Source organism: Erythranthe guttata, chromosome 9, assembly GCF_056151865.1.
Source record: "Erythranthe guttata isolate IM_541 chromosome 9, IM_541, whole genome shotgun sequence".
Lineage (NCBI taxonomy): Eukaryota > Viridiplantae > Streptophyta > Magnoliopsida > Lamiales > Phrymaceae > Erythranthe > Erythranthe guttata.
In genome coordinates this window covers 16,220,001-16,236,219 of record NC_142541.1, presented here as the reverse complement: position 1 = coordinate 16,236,219, position 16,219 = coordinate 16,220,001, and the positions used below count along the sequence as shown (strand labels likewise).

The window sequence follows — 16,219 nt, the reverse complement described above, 5'->3', positions numbered from 1 at the left end:
TTCGAGCAATTAAGCATGTGTCAATTAACTCACATTCGAATCTTATTGCCAACGGTCATAAGGGACGATCTAGCAGTTGGAGCAAGTGCGCATGCGTCAATTAACTCGGATCTGAATCCCGTTGCCAACGGCTGTTAGATGGAGCATGTCACACATAGACAACCAAGTGTGGCTTGTCACACGTAGTCAGTCTGCGATTTACGTCTCTTGTATGATAATTAAGGTGTCATTCAGGTTGTCATCTTTTAAATTTTATTTAAGATTCAAATATTTACAAAAAGATTGAGTGTTTTTTTTAGTCACATGTTCATATGTCACTTTTAAAAATATTCTTGTGAGTTTGTTGAATTCTCTTTATGATTTTGATTGATGCTTGCTATATAATTTACTCAAATAGATGCACAGTGCATGTAAAATGATTAGTGTTTGTGTAAAAATAAATAAATTATTTTTCCAAATTTAAATAGTATCAAAAAGGAATTATAAAATATACTTTGCTTCACCTAGTGGTTCACCAACTTCCAGTATATTTGTGGAAAAATTCAATCGACTATTAATATTGTTGTCACGCAATTATTGAGAATATAAAGCAGAAGTCAAATTAATTATGCCAAAATGTAACGACCCATTCAATGATTCCATCTAATTTGAAACATAATCAAAAATTTAATAAATAAATAATTATTAATTAGCCACATTTTCAATTTTGCAACAGTGGTGTGGCGCGTTGTGTGTTACATACGATTCGTTTTTTGTTAAATAAATAATTAAGCATTTTTTACTAAATAAATAATTAATCATATGATTTTTCTACTTCATTTACTTCAAACCAAGCCCAAGTTATTTGTGCCCATGAAATAATTAATCTACCAGATTAGTCGATTTTTCGGGTTTTTGATATGTCGCTGAGTACTCTCCAATATAATTTCAAAACTCCTACAATTTAACAAATTATTCCTTGTCAATCTCGCATTTTTTTACGTTTTTTTATGGATTTTATCAACTAGGAAGAGACAATAAACCAAATGGATGACGATTATCCCGGTTTTCAGGTAATTTTTTGTTTTATCGAGAAAAAAATATGGTTTTGAATACAGAATCTCTATTTGCAATTCCGGATTCCAGGTTCCGTGTTGAACAAATTTACCTCAAATCTGTATCAAATATCAACTGACACAAGTTCACTTGCTCCAACCGTTAGAACATTTTTTGCGTGTCAAAACAACCCTTTTCTAGCACATATATAAGAGATCTCTAAAAAAGGACACACCATAAATATTGATTCGACGAGAACAATTTAATTTCCAACGACCTTATTTTTGCCATTAATTTTCCCTCCCAAAATCACCACAAAAATTCAAACAAACTTCATTTCTCCTTTTAATGTTTTATCATTTTGTGTTACCTACCACAAAGTGAATTAAAATGGTGAATAAATTGTTACAATTAATATGGAAAAAAAATGGGACCAAAGTACACAAACTTCTAATGAACTCAAAGGCATTACACTCCAGATTGTCACTACAGCTTTTTGAGACACTAGGACCATTTTCGAAAGAGACAACACACGGCCGGTTTCTGCTGTAATAATAATTCCGTGGTGGCGGTACGGTGGTGGTGGTGGCGCGGTGGTGGTGGTGATAATTCCCTGTAAAGATTTAATGGCAAAAGAAAATAACATATGCCCAAAATCTACTAATATACAGTGTGAAATTAGGTGCCAAAATTCTAACAAGAGTTGCATTTCACTTTTTCTATGTTACATAATTGTAACTAATTTCTCATACTTAACAAACATAAAAATCCCATATGAAAAATAAATGGGACTTTTTGCTATGCAATAATAAGAGCAACATACTTATATATTAAAATAAAATTAAAAAAAAAAAGAAAAACTAAATCACAATAAAGTAATTAAAGGTCAACCATCATATCATTAATTCAAGATTTGGACTTGAATTTTCTTTGAGCTTTCAAATCGACTACGATGATCGAGATATTGTCCTTGCTCCCCTTTTGTATGGCGAGATTCGATAGATAATCAGCCGCAGCTTGTGCAGCGAGATCTACGCCGCGCCCCCTGTCGGCCAATGGGTAGTTGGTCCCGTTTTTTTTGTGCCAAATTAAGATTCTTTTTCGAGCGACTTCGCACACTTCCTCGTTTGTCATAACATCCCACAAACCGTCTGTGGCTAAAACGAGGCACTCGTCTTCTCTTGCCCGCGGCACGAACATTGTCTCGGGTTCCGGAATTATCCACGGCTTCAAATATCTGTCGCCTGAGACAATTACAAAGTACGAGGTTGCACGAGAAATTTTAGTTCGCAATATTATGGTGGAACAAAATATACGTACAATTACAACAAGCTCTAAATAATCGAAGACCTAATTAACCTACCTATAGCTCTCGACATTGCAAGAACACCGAAAACACGGTGCCCATTCCAAGGTATAACCTTGCCACCAGACGCCTCGATTCTAGCATATTCATCCTCTCGATTCGGCTGACCAAAAAAAAAATCCGAAATTATTTACACAAAAACCGAAATAAATCAAAATCTATAAAAAGACCAACTTTTTTTATTTTTACCTTATGATCAACCGATAGGGCAACGACTTCTTTACCACGGTAAAGAACAGCCCTCGAATCTCCACAGTTGGCAACTATAATATGTGACGAACAAACAACCGCAACGACAGCTGTCGATCCAACGGTTTCCGCCGCAACGGGCTGGGAATTGCAGTGGGCCCCACTTTGAGACTTTCCGGAAACTTCTTCATCGACTTTGAGAAAGCAATCTGTGAAGACCTTCTCCCACTGAACCTGCCTAGTGTCTCCAGAAATCCCGTTTATTGGAACATTGTTAATATCTTTTACGTTTTTTAACTCCTCCACTAAAGCCAAGTGTAATCTATCTCGACAATAATTCGCTACCTACAAAATGAAAATGAAGCTACTAATAATGAGTCAAGCATTGCAGCAGTGTCTTAAATCAACCAAAACCGAAACAATATATATGAGTTAATTGCATTTAGTACCCTTATGCTATATCAAATTGCTAAAAAAAGTCCCCGTTTTGTAAATATCACCAAAAAAACCCTATAATGCATGTTTTTTAGCAAATAAATCCCTAAATGGTGAGTTTTTAGAGGGTAGTTAGCTAAACAAATTGCATTATAGGGGGGATTTTGCTAACGTTTTTCACGACTAGATCAAATTCAGAGGTGCTTAATGCAATAAAGCAAAACACACACACACACACACACACACACACACACACACACACACACACACACACACACACACACACACACACACAAACACATATATAATCTCACTACAATTGATTTTGGTTATTGTACTTGGCAACTTATCCAATAGAAATAGAAAGTGCACGCTTAATACGAAAACCAAGATCGAGTATGAAACACAATTTATAGAATGAAATAACCAATACCTGAGATCCACCATGACCATCGTAAACACCGAAGAAATGCGAAGTCAAGTGAGTCAAAGTTTGACTTATTCCATTTATTCCACTATCACCAATAAACATCTTAATCGGGATTTTCATAAAATCGGGTACAGCCATAACAGAATCTTCCATCTCAGGCCTATGCCCAATAACAGAAACCGAACCCCAAAGCGGAAGACAATCCAATTCAAAGACACTCTTGACACCGCTTTTGTTCGAATCCTTTTCGTTGGATAATTTGACAGCAACAACGGAAGCCTTAATAGTGGGCCCACTACTCGAACACCCTTCATCGGATAATCTCCGCTTGCTACTCTCTTCCAAGCTAATGACTTTCGCGAGTATTTGACCGTTTTCAGTGCCCTCAATTTCGACTGCAATTGGTAAGCTGGTTTCCGAAGCGGTATTTAAGGGTAGGGTTAAATTTGAAGTAGGATCGAGTGGTAGTAAATTTACGGTTGTTATTGAGAGAATTTCGTCTTCCTCACTTTCTTGAACGTTTTCAGACACCAGTCCAGTTTCTAGCATATCGGGTTTTGTTGCACTTTCTGTGTCTGGATTAAGAGGCGTGTTTTCGGAAACGGGATTGTCTAAGGTAAGCGAAACTGCAACCGCAACTGCAGGTGTAATCTGTTCCATCTTGTTTTAGAGCAATAGAGACAAACTTGGAGAATCTTAAGAACATGTATTCAGCTTGAGAACTAACAAAAGGGTGTGTAATAGACTAGACCACAAGAATCAAGACTACTTTTTTTCTTCTTTTTTTTCAAAGATATACACAAGAAACAACTGAGATCTAGTAATGAAATATAGGATCTAATCTTCCACACTTCTTCCACCAAGAAAGTATTTTTTTTTTCTTTTTTTCACTTTTTTTTGAATACTTAAAACAAATTCTTCTAATCTAGAAAAGAATTTAACACCAATTCTTTTCTAGTACCAACCCTTATATATACTCTAGGAGATGGAGAAAAAAAAAGGGATAAAATAAAAATCAAAGACTTATCCAAAAGTCCAACAAGGGATAAAACTCGTGGGGGAAGAACCTAGGAAAAAGGAAAAAAAAAAAAAAAAAAAAACAAAACCCCCCTGTCAAGATTCACGAGGAATCCATTAAAGATTCAAACTTTATGCCACATGGAACATGGGTTTTCATGGATCTAAGGCAACCCTTCTCAGCCTCTTGAATAATATTGGATTTCTTTATTTATATATTATTATTAACAACTTCTTCCCAAAAGAAAAAAAAGAATCAAGATTCAAGATTCCTCTAAGAACACTTTCTTGATACAGCAACTAAAAAAAAAACCCTCTTCAAGAATAAGAAAATGAAGGGTTCTTACCAAGAATTGGATTGGAAGAACACCATGAACAAGGGGCGAAGTGAAATTATGTCTGCTAATAATAATGCCCCCCTCTGTTGGTTTTTCTTTTGCCCCCCTCGGTTACTGCCTTTCTGAGATTGAGAGGGAAAGAGAGAGAAGAGAGTAGAGAGAGAAAGAGGGGGTATGTGGAAAAAGCTTTTACTGAGAAGTAGTACTCCACATGACACGTGTAGACTCAATTATCTAACTCCAATCAATGCTTCTGTACCGAAATATATATTATATTATATAAAATATATGTGTGTGTATATAGTTATTATTTATAATGGACAAAAATGAAGAAGAGAGAGAGGGAGAAGCAATCGGCTTCGGATTGTGCTTTGCAATAAATATTCCCAAAGGGGGTTCGTCATGGACTATTCATGAAACAGATTTCAAGATGGCCACGTGTCCTTTCTTGACAGGGGCAGATTTCCCTAGGCCTTTGCTTTGTAATGTAAGAGAAAAAATGAGTACATTTACTCTCTTATGTCATAGTTTTTAGTAGAGAAGGATCTTGTAGGTGGTGATGATATTGTGTACATACATATATTCCAAGTTGTGGTACCTTTCTTTTATGTAGTGCATTTTTAAATGAGTTGAAAAGTTGTTGTAATAAGCACAACCTTGTATCCATTAAATTAGATCATTTTTTGGTTGTTTTTTTTTTTTTTTTAATTCGATTAGAATCATCTAATTAGTTGTTTTTTTCTTCTAGAATGAGGACTAGATCCAAAATCAACCTATATGAATGGATCTAAGGTGAATTGAACTTGGATCGTACCGGATTCGATCCATATGGATCTATTGCATCTTTAACTCAACTTATGTGGTTTAATCTGTATTAGAATGTGTGTCAAAAATGTGTGTGCGTGAACAGTGTGTTGAAATGTGTTGAGGTGCTAACAATGTGCTACATTGGTTTAATATGAGAAAAATCACTGATTTTTAATGAGGGATAGCAACTCCATTGGTATGGGGCCTTTTGGAGAAACTTAAGAACAAAACCAGTTGGGCCCGGCCCAATCTGGACAATATCATACCAATGTGAAGTTTGTGCTATCTCAGGCGGACCCAATAGTGGTATCAGAGACATGGTCCAGACCTAACCAATCATGTGGTGAAAATTGCCGGAATTTGTGTGAAATTTCGGAATCCTCGGTACCGAACAAAAATGGTGAGCTCCCGGTGCACAAGTGGCAGACGACTCGACGAACTCCAAGTGGGAGGCTCAATGTTCCTTTGTTCGAGGCTCGGTGCGCTCTGAAACAAAGATGGTGTGAGTCCAAGGCGGAGGTTGGGTGGTCCTTTGTGGTCCGACCTATGTGGGGCCTTTGTTCGAGGGGGGGATTGTTGAAGTGATTCCAATGTGGAGTTTGTACTATCCCAAGATACAATGGATCCAGATCAGTCCAAGTTCGATCCAATTTAGATCCATTCATATAGCTAGGTTGCTTATGGATCCACTCCACATGGATCCGATCCAAGTTGAGTAAATCGTCACCTCTAGTTTTGACCGACTTTTTCAATTTTGAGATTTGACAATTTTTTTTTAGTACTCGGGCTTGATTATATCCAATATAGTCTACTTAATTTTTAATACTTAATTTTTAATTGAACTTTTAATTGATTCAAATTGGATCCACATGGATCCAACCTTTGAAAATTTTCTACTTGGTTCGACCCAACTTTGTTCTAACTAGATTTAATGCAAATCAAATCCATGTCGATCGAACCGAATTTGATCAGATCCATGGAGCGAGATCCAAATTGCCAATCCTTGTTAAAACAAAATAGAGAAAACAAAAGTCAAGGTATGTACACAACATAAGAAGAAGAAGAAAAAAGTGAGAACAAAACAAATGGATTAACACATATTTATGTAATTAAACCTAAGTGATGCATACATGGATATGCATAATATATAGGCATACATAGTGGTGGATGATGTACTAGTTCCTTTCTTTATCTTGGTTTATTTTAATAATATATTATATATATTGCGTCATATAATCATCATTTATCTTACATCATGGTCGAGCCTTTCATTAAAAATAAAGTACCAAAAAATATAAAAAATGAAAAATTGCATGGTGACTTTTCTTGATCAAATAGTGCAGTTTGTTTCAAAGTATTGAATCCTTTTCACTATGAGTAGGTATGCTAAGTGCCCCACCGGCCACCAAACAATTTATGTTGACTTAAATACTACATTTGTTTTATTTTTGGGATGTAATACTCTTACATCTAATACAACAACTAATCGAATATCTTACTAACTAATTAATTAATCAATCACAAGTTCATAATCTAATTCTTATTATTTCGATCAATACAACCAAACGAGGCATAGGAAAATATTCTAATTTAGGACATAAATTCGAACGAATGCTCGAAAAAGAAACTCGTACGTATCCTTTATCGTTAGAATACTACATCTCATATTTCATGTTATCAATATATATTTTTCAAAATAGTGACAAGACCACTAATATTTATACATTATCAATTATCATTATCATTAAAAAAAAAAAAAACTAAAAAAAAAAATACATTATACAATTGTCCCTTTCTCATCCTCACAATATTTTTGTAATAATTTATGGTAATTTAAATTTGAAGACATTTACATCCATTCAACCAACGGTTCAGAAATAACCTAAGAATCAAAACCCCAAATATAGGCTTAAAACTCAAAAAAAAAAAAAAAAAAAAAAAACGAACGAAACAAGTCCATAATCTCCTCCACCGGTGACGAGGTTAATTACGTGCATGCACGGCTGAGCCGCCACGGTAGCGCCCAACCAGCAACCACCTCTTCCAGTGGTGCCGCTGTCCAGCGCCACCCCTTCTCCGCCATGCAACCACCGCATATATATTAATTATATATATGTATGCATAATTAATCCCTCGTAGAGCTATATAGCGTATTTAACATGTCGAATCAAGATTCGAGATCATCGGAAGAAGGCAAGATTATTTCCACCGCCGTTGCCATTGACAAAGACAAGAACAGCCAATTCGCTGTCAAATGGGCAATCGATAAATTAAGATTGCGGGACAATCGAATCATCCTCGTTCACGTTAGAACCCATCATAGTCATGATTCTCGTGGGTATTCTTGCTCCTTTTTTTTATCCATTATTATTAAAAAAAAGTTATTGGATATACACATGCAATATAATTGTCAAAATTTTATTACATTTTATTTTTAATGCAGATGAAATTACTAGAGAAGGGCGCGAACCTACTCAAGCTGAAACGCAGCAGTTATTCCTTCATTATCGTGGTTTTTGTGCACGAAAAGGGGTACCTAACACGATTTTCTTTTTTATGATCCACAAATACACATATATATGTATCATGCATATATAATTAGCACATATTGATGAATATATGACCATCTGTTATGTATGACAATTAAAAGAGTCCAATTCTTGATAATGAGCTTCAAAAATCAAGATTCTCTAATATGTATTACTGACCTGAGTTTTGCCGATTTGAATCTCGAAAAACAAAGCTTGGAACCTGATTATGCAACTGATTCCAAATCATCAGCAGATTCAAAACAGGATATTCTATTACAATTTCTACTGCAACATAAATAATAACTTTGTGACTGACCGTTTATTCAGATTCGTGCAAAGGAGGTGATTCTGCAAGACATTGAAGTTGCAAACGCCCTTTCCGAATACTTCAAAGTCAACTCCATCACCACCGCCGTACTTGGCGCTTCTAGCAGAGGTGCCATAGCAAGGTACACACACACACACACACATACACACACATTATATATACATATATTCAAAAATTCGAAAGTTGGATTTTTCGATACTTTTAATTTTGTTTTGTCAGGGCATTTAAAAATGCGGATGTTCCCACTTCAGTGGCAAGAAATGCACCTGATTCTTGTGCAGTGTATGTTGTATCAAAGACGAAAATAATGAAACTAAAATCTTCGAGTCAACCCGATACTCCCTGTAGCGCAACCAGCTCCATGCCACGTCATGCATTTTCTCCCGATGCCCCTGCAAGATTCCGACCGTAAGTCATTTCTTTTATTCTTCTTTTTTTTTTTTTTTTTTTTTAACGTGGGCCCCACTTTAACAGTCAGGACAGCTGGAAAAGTGCCACCTCAGAGCAGTTGTCACTCGAAAGCAGCATGAACATATCATCACTCAATTCAACAAGCAATAGCATTAGCAGAGAGTATCCACAAATCACTCAAAGAGAGAGGCCTATGGAATCATCATCAACAAACACTAGCTACGAATCTTTTGTCTATGGCAGCAATTACAGCCAATCACAAAGCTCGGGAAATGGTGACAGCGTATACGAGCACATGATACCGCCACCTAATCGCCAGCCTGCCAACAAGATTTCCGCAATCTTGCAACAGTCAATGGACAACCTTAATCTCCAGATTCGGACAAAGGAGATCTCACCTTATTCCATGTCTGGATCGAGCGACCATTCAGATATGATGAGTTTCCCTTCAGATGTCTCCTTCGAAATACTTGACCAAGCCCAGAGCTCGGATTCTTCTAGAAGCTCCACTTCCTCACAAGCAGCTGTAAGTCAAAAAGAAAAGCCTTTAATTTTTCATGCATGATAACTTGATGCACTTTCTCACCATGCAATAATATTCCAGGACATAGAGGAAGAGTTGAGAAGGTTAAAACAAGAATTGAAGCAAATCACAGCAATGTACAATGTCGCCTGTCAAGAAGCTGTCACTGCTAGAGATAAGGTATAATTTAAAAACATTTTTCTTTTTTTTGACAAAAAAACTATATTTCTTTTTATTACGTTGGACCAGGTAAAAGGGATTGTTCAGTGGAAATCGGACGAGGGTAACAAGCTCGAAGAGGCTAAGCATGCACAAGAGGCTGCCATGGCTATAGTCGAAAGGGAGAAGCTAAAGTGTAAAGCTGCAGTGGAAGTAGCATACAAGGCACAGCGTATAGCAGAACTGGAATCTGAGAAGAGAAAGCGTGCGGAGATGAAGTTCAAACAAGAATCCGAAGAGAAGCAGAAGGCAATCGATGCATTAGCACACAGTGAGATTCGATACAGAAGGTACACTACCCAAGAAATCGAACTCGCCACAAATTACTTCTCCGCTTCGGAGAAGGTCGGTGAAGGAGGATACGGGCCTGTATTCAAAGCCACTCTTGACCACACACCTGTCGCCATTAAAGTTCTTAGACCAGATATGTCACAAGGTGATAAGCAATTCCAAAGAGAGGTAAAAATAGCTTTCTTATATAAATCTCCGGTCTCTCTTTAATTTTTCTTGCAAATATTTTTCCATGAATGGACATATTTTTTCTCAATTTCTTACAGGTGGAGGTGCTGAGCCGAATGAGACATCCACACATGGTTATCCTATTAGGTGCATGCCCTGAGTACGGTTGCCTTGTCTACGAGTACATGGACAACGGCAGTTTAGAGGACAGGCTCTACCGCAAGGAAGGTACAAGCACCTTACCGTGGACCGCTCGTTTTCGAATAGCTGCAGAAATCGCCACCGCCTTAAATTTTCTTCACCGAACAAAGCCTGAGCCGCTTGTGCACCGTGACCTAAAACCTGCAAACATTTTACTGGACAAAAATTACGTGAGCAAGATAAGTGACGTGGGCCTATCGAGACTGGTCCCACCATCTATAGCCGATACAGTAACACAGTACCACATGACATCAGCAGCTGGTACGTTTTGTTACATCGATCCAGAGTACCAACAGACAGGCATGCTTGGGACAAAATCGGACATATATTCTTTAGGTGTAATGCTGCTGCAGATTATTACAGCCAAAAATGCTATGGGTTTGACACATCATATCGAGACAGCGATCGAGAATGGCCGATTTTCTGAGATTCTTGATCCGACGGTGCACGATTGGCCGGTTGAGGATGCTTTGTCTTTGGCGAAATTGGCTTTGAAATGCTGTGAGTTGAGGAGAAGGGACAGGCCGGATCTTGATTCGGAGATATTACCTGAATTGCAACGGCTAAGAGACCTAGGATTACATGCGAAACCCGAGGGAAGATTCTCTTACATGCATTCATCAAGTCGGAGGTTTAACGAGAGCTCGTTCGCGAGCCAGATGAATCATAACAGATATAATTACATGAATTCGCAAGTGAGCGAGTCTTCTAGTCAGGTGAGTGTAACAATTAATGGAATTTATTTTCCGTACTATAAATTAATGAGCTGATAAACTTCGTGCTTGAACAGGATTCGAGGGACAGTAGTTCTGAAACACAAAAACAGAGCAAGAATCTATCTGGAAGTGGAAGCAGCACAGTTACGACATTAGAAAACTATTTGGATTAGTTGTTTCTTCAAAGGAAAAGGAATCGACAATTTGATGAATGCATGTTTATCTTACCGTTTCTTCAGCCTGAGGGCAAACTTTTTCTTTCAGTAATGTATACACTAATAAATTTATGACCCTCTTAACAGGATATTAAAAAAATTCCAACATTGGGATAAGCCGTTCTATATTATGAAACCATGATTTTTTTTCCTATCCAACTCAAAAAAGAAGCCTGTCATTGTCGGTATACTATAATGTCTTTACATAAATCAGGTTCATCGTTTATTTTCTTTGAACATATAATTGTGGAAAAATTTCACAGACACACAAACGATCCCAGAAAATGGTGAAAAAAAATCCCCATTTTGGGATTGTTAGGAGCCAATAGCAAAATGTTTCTGAAAAAAATCTTCAGGCACATTGTTGGCTTGCTCGATCCATTAGTATCGAGCATAAAATTACCCTGCAAAATTTCTTCTTTGGTTATCATTCATAATATATACATGGGGTTACAGGAAATAAACCGCAAGAGAAAATAATGAAACAAAAATGTACCAGTTCATTACGGCATCTTTTTTTGACCAATAGGAATTGAAAGTAAAGTTCTATAAGATGGTGAATTTGCCGAACTGTTGTAAGGAATCTAGGAGTCAACCTTCTTGAAAATGGCACGTATCCAACGCCTAACCATATGCGACAGATTACACAACACCAAGAAAGCCATCATACTTTCTTTATCAGTAAAATGTCAACTTAGAGCAATGAAATAAAGAATGCCAGAACGACCATTTTGATTTATACCGTTCAAACGCCATGTTTTGTTGGCGATTATTGACTTGTCTGCAATACGTACTCATATCCACAGTCTCGAATCCAGCTTCACGAAACAAATTCAATAGGAAATCTTCGGAGAAATAAAACGAGCACTGCAAATTAACCAACGATCATTAAAAATTAAATATTTAGTAACATCAGCAAGTAGCTCAACAAACATGAAATAAGTAAACCAAATTACTCCTTACAGTGCCATCGCCTCTGTAACAGAAATTATCGCTGATTATCTGATTTCTGCTCTCCAGCTTCACCTGAAAACTTACACACAGTCAGGCTATAAAACTCAACCATCAAGGTAATAAGGTGTTATTTGATTCATTAAATCGGGTTATATATATTTCATTATTGCCATAAATCACACCCTAATGTGTTTCTGCTAACATTTTGGGCAACATTTACAATTCAATTATCCGAGCTTGAAAAATAAGGAGGAGAGATTACCTGTGCAGAATCTCCAACAGCATAATCTCTGACTAGAATGTGGCCATTTGGCTGCAACGTGACACGATATTCACTAATAAATATTAGAGGGGGAAAAAATGTACCACACGAGAATACGATTTGAAAAGAAAGCAACTGTTGAAAGTAGATAACCTTCAGCACTTTTTTTAGATTCTGTAGCACAAACGGCATCTTATTTGGAGAAACTGCAGACAACATGAAAATCTGCAAATAGATTAGAGCATATAATATCTTGAGAGAGTCGTACGTAAAAAAAAAAAGGTAATATACAATATATTACCGCAGCAACATTTCACTTACCAAGGTAACAACGTCAACAGACGATGGCAAGATTTTGCCACAGAGATCTTCATCTACGACGTCACAGATAAACGCATTTATCCGATTCTCATAGAATTGTGAATGTGACTGCATTCATTTGGAACATAAAAAAAAAGTTATATGCATATATACATGAACTCCTACTCTTAACAACAACTATATGTACAAGAAACCTTCTAATCCCCTAAAGCAATAAAGAAAGCAAAACGAACCTTAACAAGAGTTAAAGCCTCGGTTGAAAAATCACAAGCATGAATAAAAAGCTTCGGATACGCAGCAATAAGAGGAAAGATAGTATTCCCAGCTCCAGAACCAACCTGTCGTTCATCGACAAACAACTCATGATAAAATCACGACACTTAGCACAAAACTGCAGCCGTATATATACTAATTCACCATAAATTATTTCTACCATATTATATCCAACTTAAATTGCCAGGAAGTATTTGCATTATGAATTGATTAGCAATTAGCAAGTTCTTTCAAATATCAGCCCATATATAAATAAATAAATAAATAAATAATTGCCTCTAAAAGCACTTTCCCATTTGCAGCATTATCAGCGTCGGAAAAATATTTGCCCCAATCCTTCTCCAAATAATGCCTGTCCTTAAAAAACTGCAACCAAAAAAACAAACCCACAATTATGAAAAAATTAAGGGTTTGATAATTTAGCTAAGAATATAAAGAGAAAATCCACAAACCTTGCTTTGATGGCGCTTGTAAAACTTATCCCAGTTCTTCATCGACTTTCTAATGTAGTAGTGTTCATTAACATCGTCGAAAATTCGTTTAGTGCAGCTTAATGTTTTGAATCGGCTGGTCGGCGGAATGGGTGACGAGCAGAGAACCGGCGGCAGAGTGATGGCGGCCGTCATATTCGGCGGCTATGGCAGTAGGCTTGAAGCGACTATCGACATTGCCTTGGGCGGATTGGGTGGAATTAACGATTACCAAACTATTGAGGCTAAAGTGGAAACTATATGGGACTAATTTGCAATACAGTAATAGATTGAGGAGCTATGAGCAATAGCCCCCAAAGCAAGTAAAATGAAAAGACTTAAAAAATGCCACGTGGAATGTCATTTTGACCAGTACGACGTCGTCTTGCTCTATAAACCAGAGGAAACAGCGAATATCCAGCTGCTTTGAACCGGACCGGTTCGATTTCTTTATACCCTTCTTCTCAGAAGTCACCGCCGCAGTTTAACCTAGAGAAGCCCCTTTCTCTCTCCTCTCTCTTCTCTCTCTCTCTCATCGCCGTGAGACGCCGTCGATAATCCCCAATTCGTGGATGGCGTATCAACCGAAAGATCCGAATCAAAGCAACGATGAAAGCAGCTCAAATCGCCGACTTTACAACCCGTACCAGGATTTGCACCTCCCGGCGAAGACCCTGTACAATCTCCCCACCTCGCCGGAGTTTCTCTTCCAGGAGGAAGCCGTCGCGCAGCGCCGCTCGTGGGGGGAGAATCTGACCTACTACACCGGCATCGGCTACCTCGCGGGGGCGACGGCCGGCGCCGCCAAGGGTTTCGGATCCGGAGTCAAGGCCATCGAGCGGACCGACACCACGAAGCTCAAAATCAACAGGATCCTCAACGGCTCCGGCCACGCCGGTCGGCAGATCGGAAACCGGTGCGGCGTCATCGGGCTGATGTACGCCGGACTCGAGAGCGGCATGGTCGCGTTCAGGGAAACGGATGACGTCATCAACAGCGTCGTAGCGGGGCTGGCCACCGGAGCGCTCTACAAGGCGGCGGCGGGGCCGAGGTCCGCCGCCGTGGCCGGAGCGATCGGAGGCGTGCTCGTGGGACTCGCCGTCACCGGAAAACAAGCTCTGAAACGATACGTTCCGATTTGAGCAGTTAAATTTCTTTCTTCAATCCCTAAATCAAATGATATATTATATGTTTTAAGAATCAATTTTTGATAATCATGGAGCTATTAAAATTTGGCACTGGAATTTCAAATTTGTAGTTTGCAGGCAATGGAAGGATCATACTCCTCATTGATGATAGTATATATATATAATATAATATAATATATAATACTAGTAGAGTCTAGTATCAGTAATTCTTGAATGGTTTATGGTTGTAATTTATGTAGCTGATTGAGACATGGCTTCTTGAATAAAATCCAGGAAAACATTGCTAGCCCTTGATTTCTCGATTTTTCGATTGAGAAATAAGCTATTATATTTTGTTTTCGATTGTCGTATGCCTGCGTATTCGTATATTTAGAGTGAGACAATGCTGCTAATCTGTATTGTTTTAGATAGCTGATAATTGTAATTGAGCTGCATTGCTTCATTATCTGTATTTTCTATGATGCTCTGTGTATTAGCTTTAAAATGTCTGTGTGTGTGTGTGAGAGAGAGAGAGAGAGATTTACCAGAAGAACTGCTAGAATGCCTTAAGTGTGGTGGATTGATAAACCTTTCTAAATTCTTAAATCAGCCTCCTTTTGGTTGGTTGAAAGCTAATTCTGACGCCTCTTTCTCCGATGGCCGTGCGACCGCAGCGCTCGTCATTTGAAACGACAATGGTTCGATTGTTTTTGCTCACACCATGAGCCACGTCTGCATGGATCCAATTGTTTGCTGAAGATATCACCATTCGGGAAGCCTGCTCTTTTTTAGCCCTCGCCATTCGAACATTTTATTATTGCTATTTGCGGTTTGAAAATTGCTACTTGTGGTTTATAACAAAAAACATTTTATTTCTTTAAAACCCCAAAACTTCCCAAAAAGTCCAACTTGGGCGCCCATTCATGCAGTGCACGCCCAAGGTTGGGCGTGCAAGCTGCATTTGGGCGCCCGAGTTGGGCGTCCAGTGCAGAATTTTTTTTTTTTTTTTTTAAATGTTCGAACGCCCAAGATGGGCGCCCATCTTGGGCGTTCGAACATTTTATTGCGAAAAAAAAAGCCCTACAAATCGATTTGTAGGGTTTGTTAACATGAAATTGGTTCCGTAATCGACTTACCCAATGCATATTATACATAAAAGAGTCGAAATTACATCAAAAAATCGAAGCCCAACCCTTCTTCAAGCTTGATTTCGAATTTTCGATTTTTTTTTTTTTTGCTATTTGCAGTTTGGGGGGTTTTTTGATTTTTTTGGAAAGCTTTGGGGGGTTTTGTGAAAAACCGCAAATAGCAATTTTGTAACCGTAAATAACATTTCATTTAATTTAACGGTAAACTTCAAAAATCTACACATTTACAGTATAACGTCGTTAAATTAAGGGTAATGATATACGCAGGCCAAATTAAACATTCAGGCACTTTTTTACCATGATTTTTTACCTTTTTACCATAACTATTTACCTTTTGTACTATTCCTACCCAATTAAAAATAAAAAAAAAATTCAAAAAAAATTAATTTTTTGTGCTCGTGCAAAAACATGCGAGCATTTCAACAGTGCTCATCTGATTTCACA

The 16,219-nt window shown here is 37.8% G+C and overlaps 4 protein-coding genes and 1 long non-coding RNA gene across 11 annotated transcripts; 2 read left to right on the top strand and 3 right to left on the bottom strand.

The window, feature by feature from the left end:
- Positions 1–1,713: 1,713 nt before the first annotated feature.
- On the bottom strand, positions 1,714–5,046 carry LOC105975937 (protein phosphatase 2C 16). 2 transcript variants are annotated; one of them, XM_088823154.1, is made up of 5 exons: positions 4,820–5,046; positions 3,459–4,106; positions 2,591–2,935; positions 2,399–2,504; positions 1,714–2,279 (listed from the first exon to the last, which is right to left on the bottom strand). In XM_088823154.1, exons 2-5 carry the CDS (start codon positions 4,002–4,004, stop codon positions 1,942–1,944), a joined length of 1,335 nt encoding a protein of 444 aa, XP_088679280.1. In that variant the 5' UTR covers positions 4,005–4,106; positions 4,820–5,046; the 3' UTR covers positions 1,714–1,941. The 2 variants fall into 2 exon arrangements, with proteins under 2 accessions (XP_088679280.1, XP_012856645.2); XM_013001191.2 differs by lacking the exon at positions 4,820–5,046 and having other exon boundaries at positions 3,459–4,560.
- Positions 5,047–7,558: 2,512 nt separating this feature from the next.
- Positions 7,559–11,486, top strand: LOC105975791 (U-box domain-containing protein 35). Its single transcript, XM_088823151.1, has 9 exons — positions 7,559–7,951; positions 8,061–8,149; positions 8,476–8,597; positions 8,696–8,884; positions 8,951–9,413; positions 9,492–9,590; positions 9,660–10,088; positions 10,187–11,005; positions 11,080–11,486. The coding sequence occupies exons 1-9, from the start codon at positions 7,777–7,779 to the stop codon at positions 11,176–11,178; spliced, it is 2,484 nt and encodes an 827-aa protein (XP_088679277.1). The 5' UTR covers positions 7,559–7,776; the 3' UTR covers positions 11,179–11,486.
- Positions 7,726–8,601, bottom strand: LOC148768226 (uncharacterized). Its single transcript, XR_016033516.1, has 3 exons — positions 8,465–8,601; positions 8,326–8,380; positions 7,726–7,864 (listed from the first exon to the last, which is right to left on the bottom strand). It is a non-coding gene; the product is annotated as an uncharacterized LOC148768226 (long non-coding RNA).
- Positions 8,893–13,900, bottom strand: LOC105975789 (tRNA N(3)-methylcytidine methyltransferase trm141). Of its 6 annotated transcripts, none has more exons than XR_001174396.2 (10): positions 13,483–13,900; positions 13,307–13,396; positions 12,991–13,095; positions 12,758–12,865; positions 12,590–12,661; positions 12,437–12,487; positions 12,184–12,246; positions 11,963–12,087; positions 11,717–11,844; positions 8,893–11,624 (listed from the first exon to the last, which is right to left on the bottom strand). XR_001174396.2 is itself a non-coding variant. In XM_013001018.2 (9 exons), the coding sequence occupies exons 1-9, from the start codon at positions 13,654–13,656 to the stop codon at positions 11,805–11,807; spliced, it is 828 nt and encodes a 275-aa protein (XP_012856472.2). In that variant the 5' UTR covers positions 13,657–13,900; the 3' UTR covers positions 11,620–11,804. The 6 variants fall into 6 exon arrangements, 2 of the variants coding, with proteins under 2 accessions (XP_012856472.2, XP_088679279.1); XR_016033515.1 differs by having other exon boundaries at positions 11,329–11,635; XR_016033513.1 differs by having other exon boundaries at positions 12,437–12,661.
- Positions 13,901–14,072: 172 nt separating this feature from the next.
- On the top strand, positions 14,073–14,942 carry LOC105975790 (mitochondrial import inner membrane translocase subunit TIM23-1). The gene has a single exon (XM_013001019.2). It carries the CDS (start codon positions 14,073–14,075, stop codon positions 14,640–14,642), a length of 570 nt encoding a protein of 189 aa, XP_012856473.1. The 3' UTR covers positions 14,643–14,942.
- The last annotated feature ends 1,277 nt before the right edge of the window (positions 14,943–16,219 follow it).

Excerpts from the sequence above, each read along its gene's own strand:
- LOC105975937 (XM_013001191.2), bottom strand. The coding sequence starts at position 4,115 with ATGGAACAGATTACACCTGCAGTTGCGGTTGCAGTTTCGCTTACCTTA. Across the intron at positions 2,936-3,458 it reads ATGGTCATGGTGGATCTCAG|GTAGCGAATTATTGTCGAGA; the intron begins GTATTGGTTATT and ends TTCATTTTGTAG. Across the intron at positions 2,505-2,590 it reads CCCTATCGGTTGATCATAAG|CCGAATCGAGAGGATGAATA; the intron begins GTAAAAATAAAA and ends TTTTTTGGTCAG.
- LOC105975791 (XM_088823151.1), top strand. The coding sequence starts at position 7,777 with ATGTCGAATCAAGATTCGAGATCATCGGAAGAAGGCAAGATTATTTCC. Across the intron at positions 9,591-9,659 it reads CTGTCACTGCTAGAGATAAG|GTAAAAGGGATTGTTCAGTG; the intron begins GTATAATTTAAA and ends ACGTTGGACCAG. Across the intron at positions 11,006-11,079 it reads TGAGCGAGTCTTCTAGTCAG|GATTCGAGGGACAGTAGTTC; the intron begins GTGAGTGTAACA and ends GTGCTTGAACAG.
- LOC105975789 (XM_088823153.1), bottom strand. The coding sequence starts at position 13,656 with ATGACGGCCGCCATCACTCTGCCGCCGGTTCTCTGCTCGTCACCCATT. Across the intron at positions 12,247-12,436 it reads CTGTTGGAGATTCTGCACAG|GTGAAGCTGGAGAGCAGAAA; the intron begins GTAATCTCTCCT and ends GTAAGTTTTCAG. Across the intron at positions 11,845-11,962 it reads CAAAACATGGCGTTTGAACG|GCGTTGGATACGTGCCATTT; the intron begins GTATAAATCAAA and ends GCATATGGTTAG.
- LOC105975790 (XM_013001019.2), top strand. The coding sequence starts at position 14,073 with ATGGCGTATCAACCGAAAGATCCGAATCAAAGCAACGATGAAAGCAGC.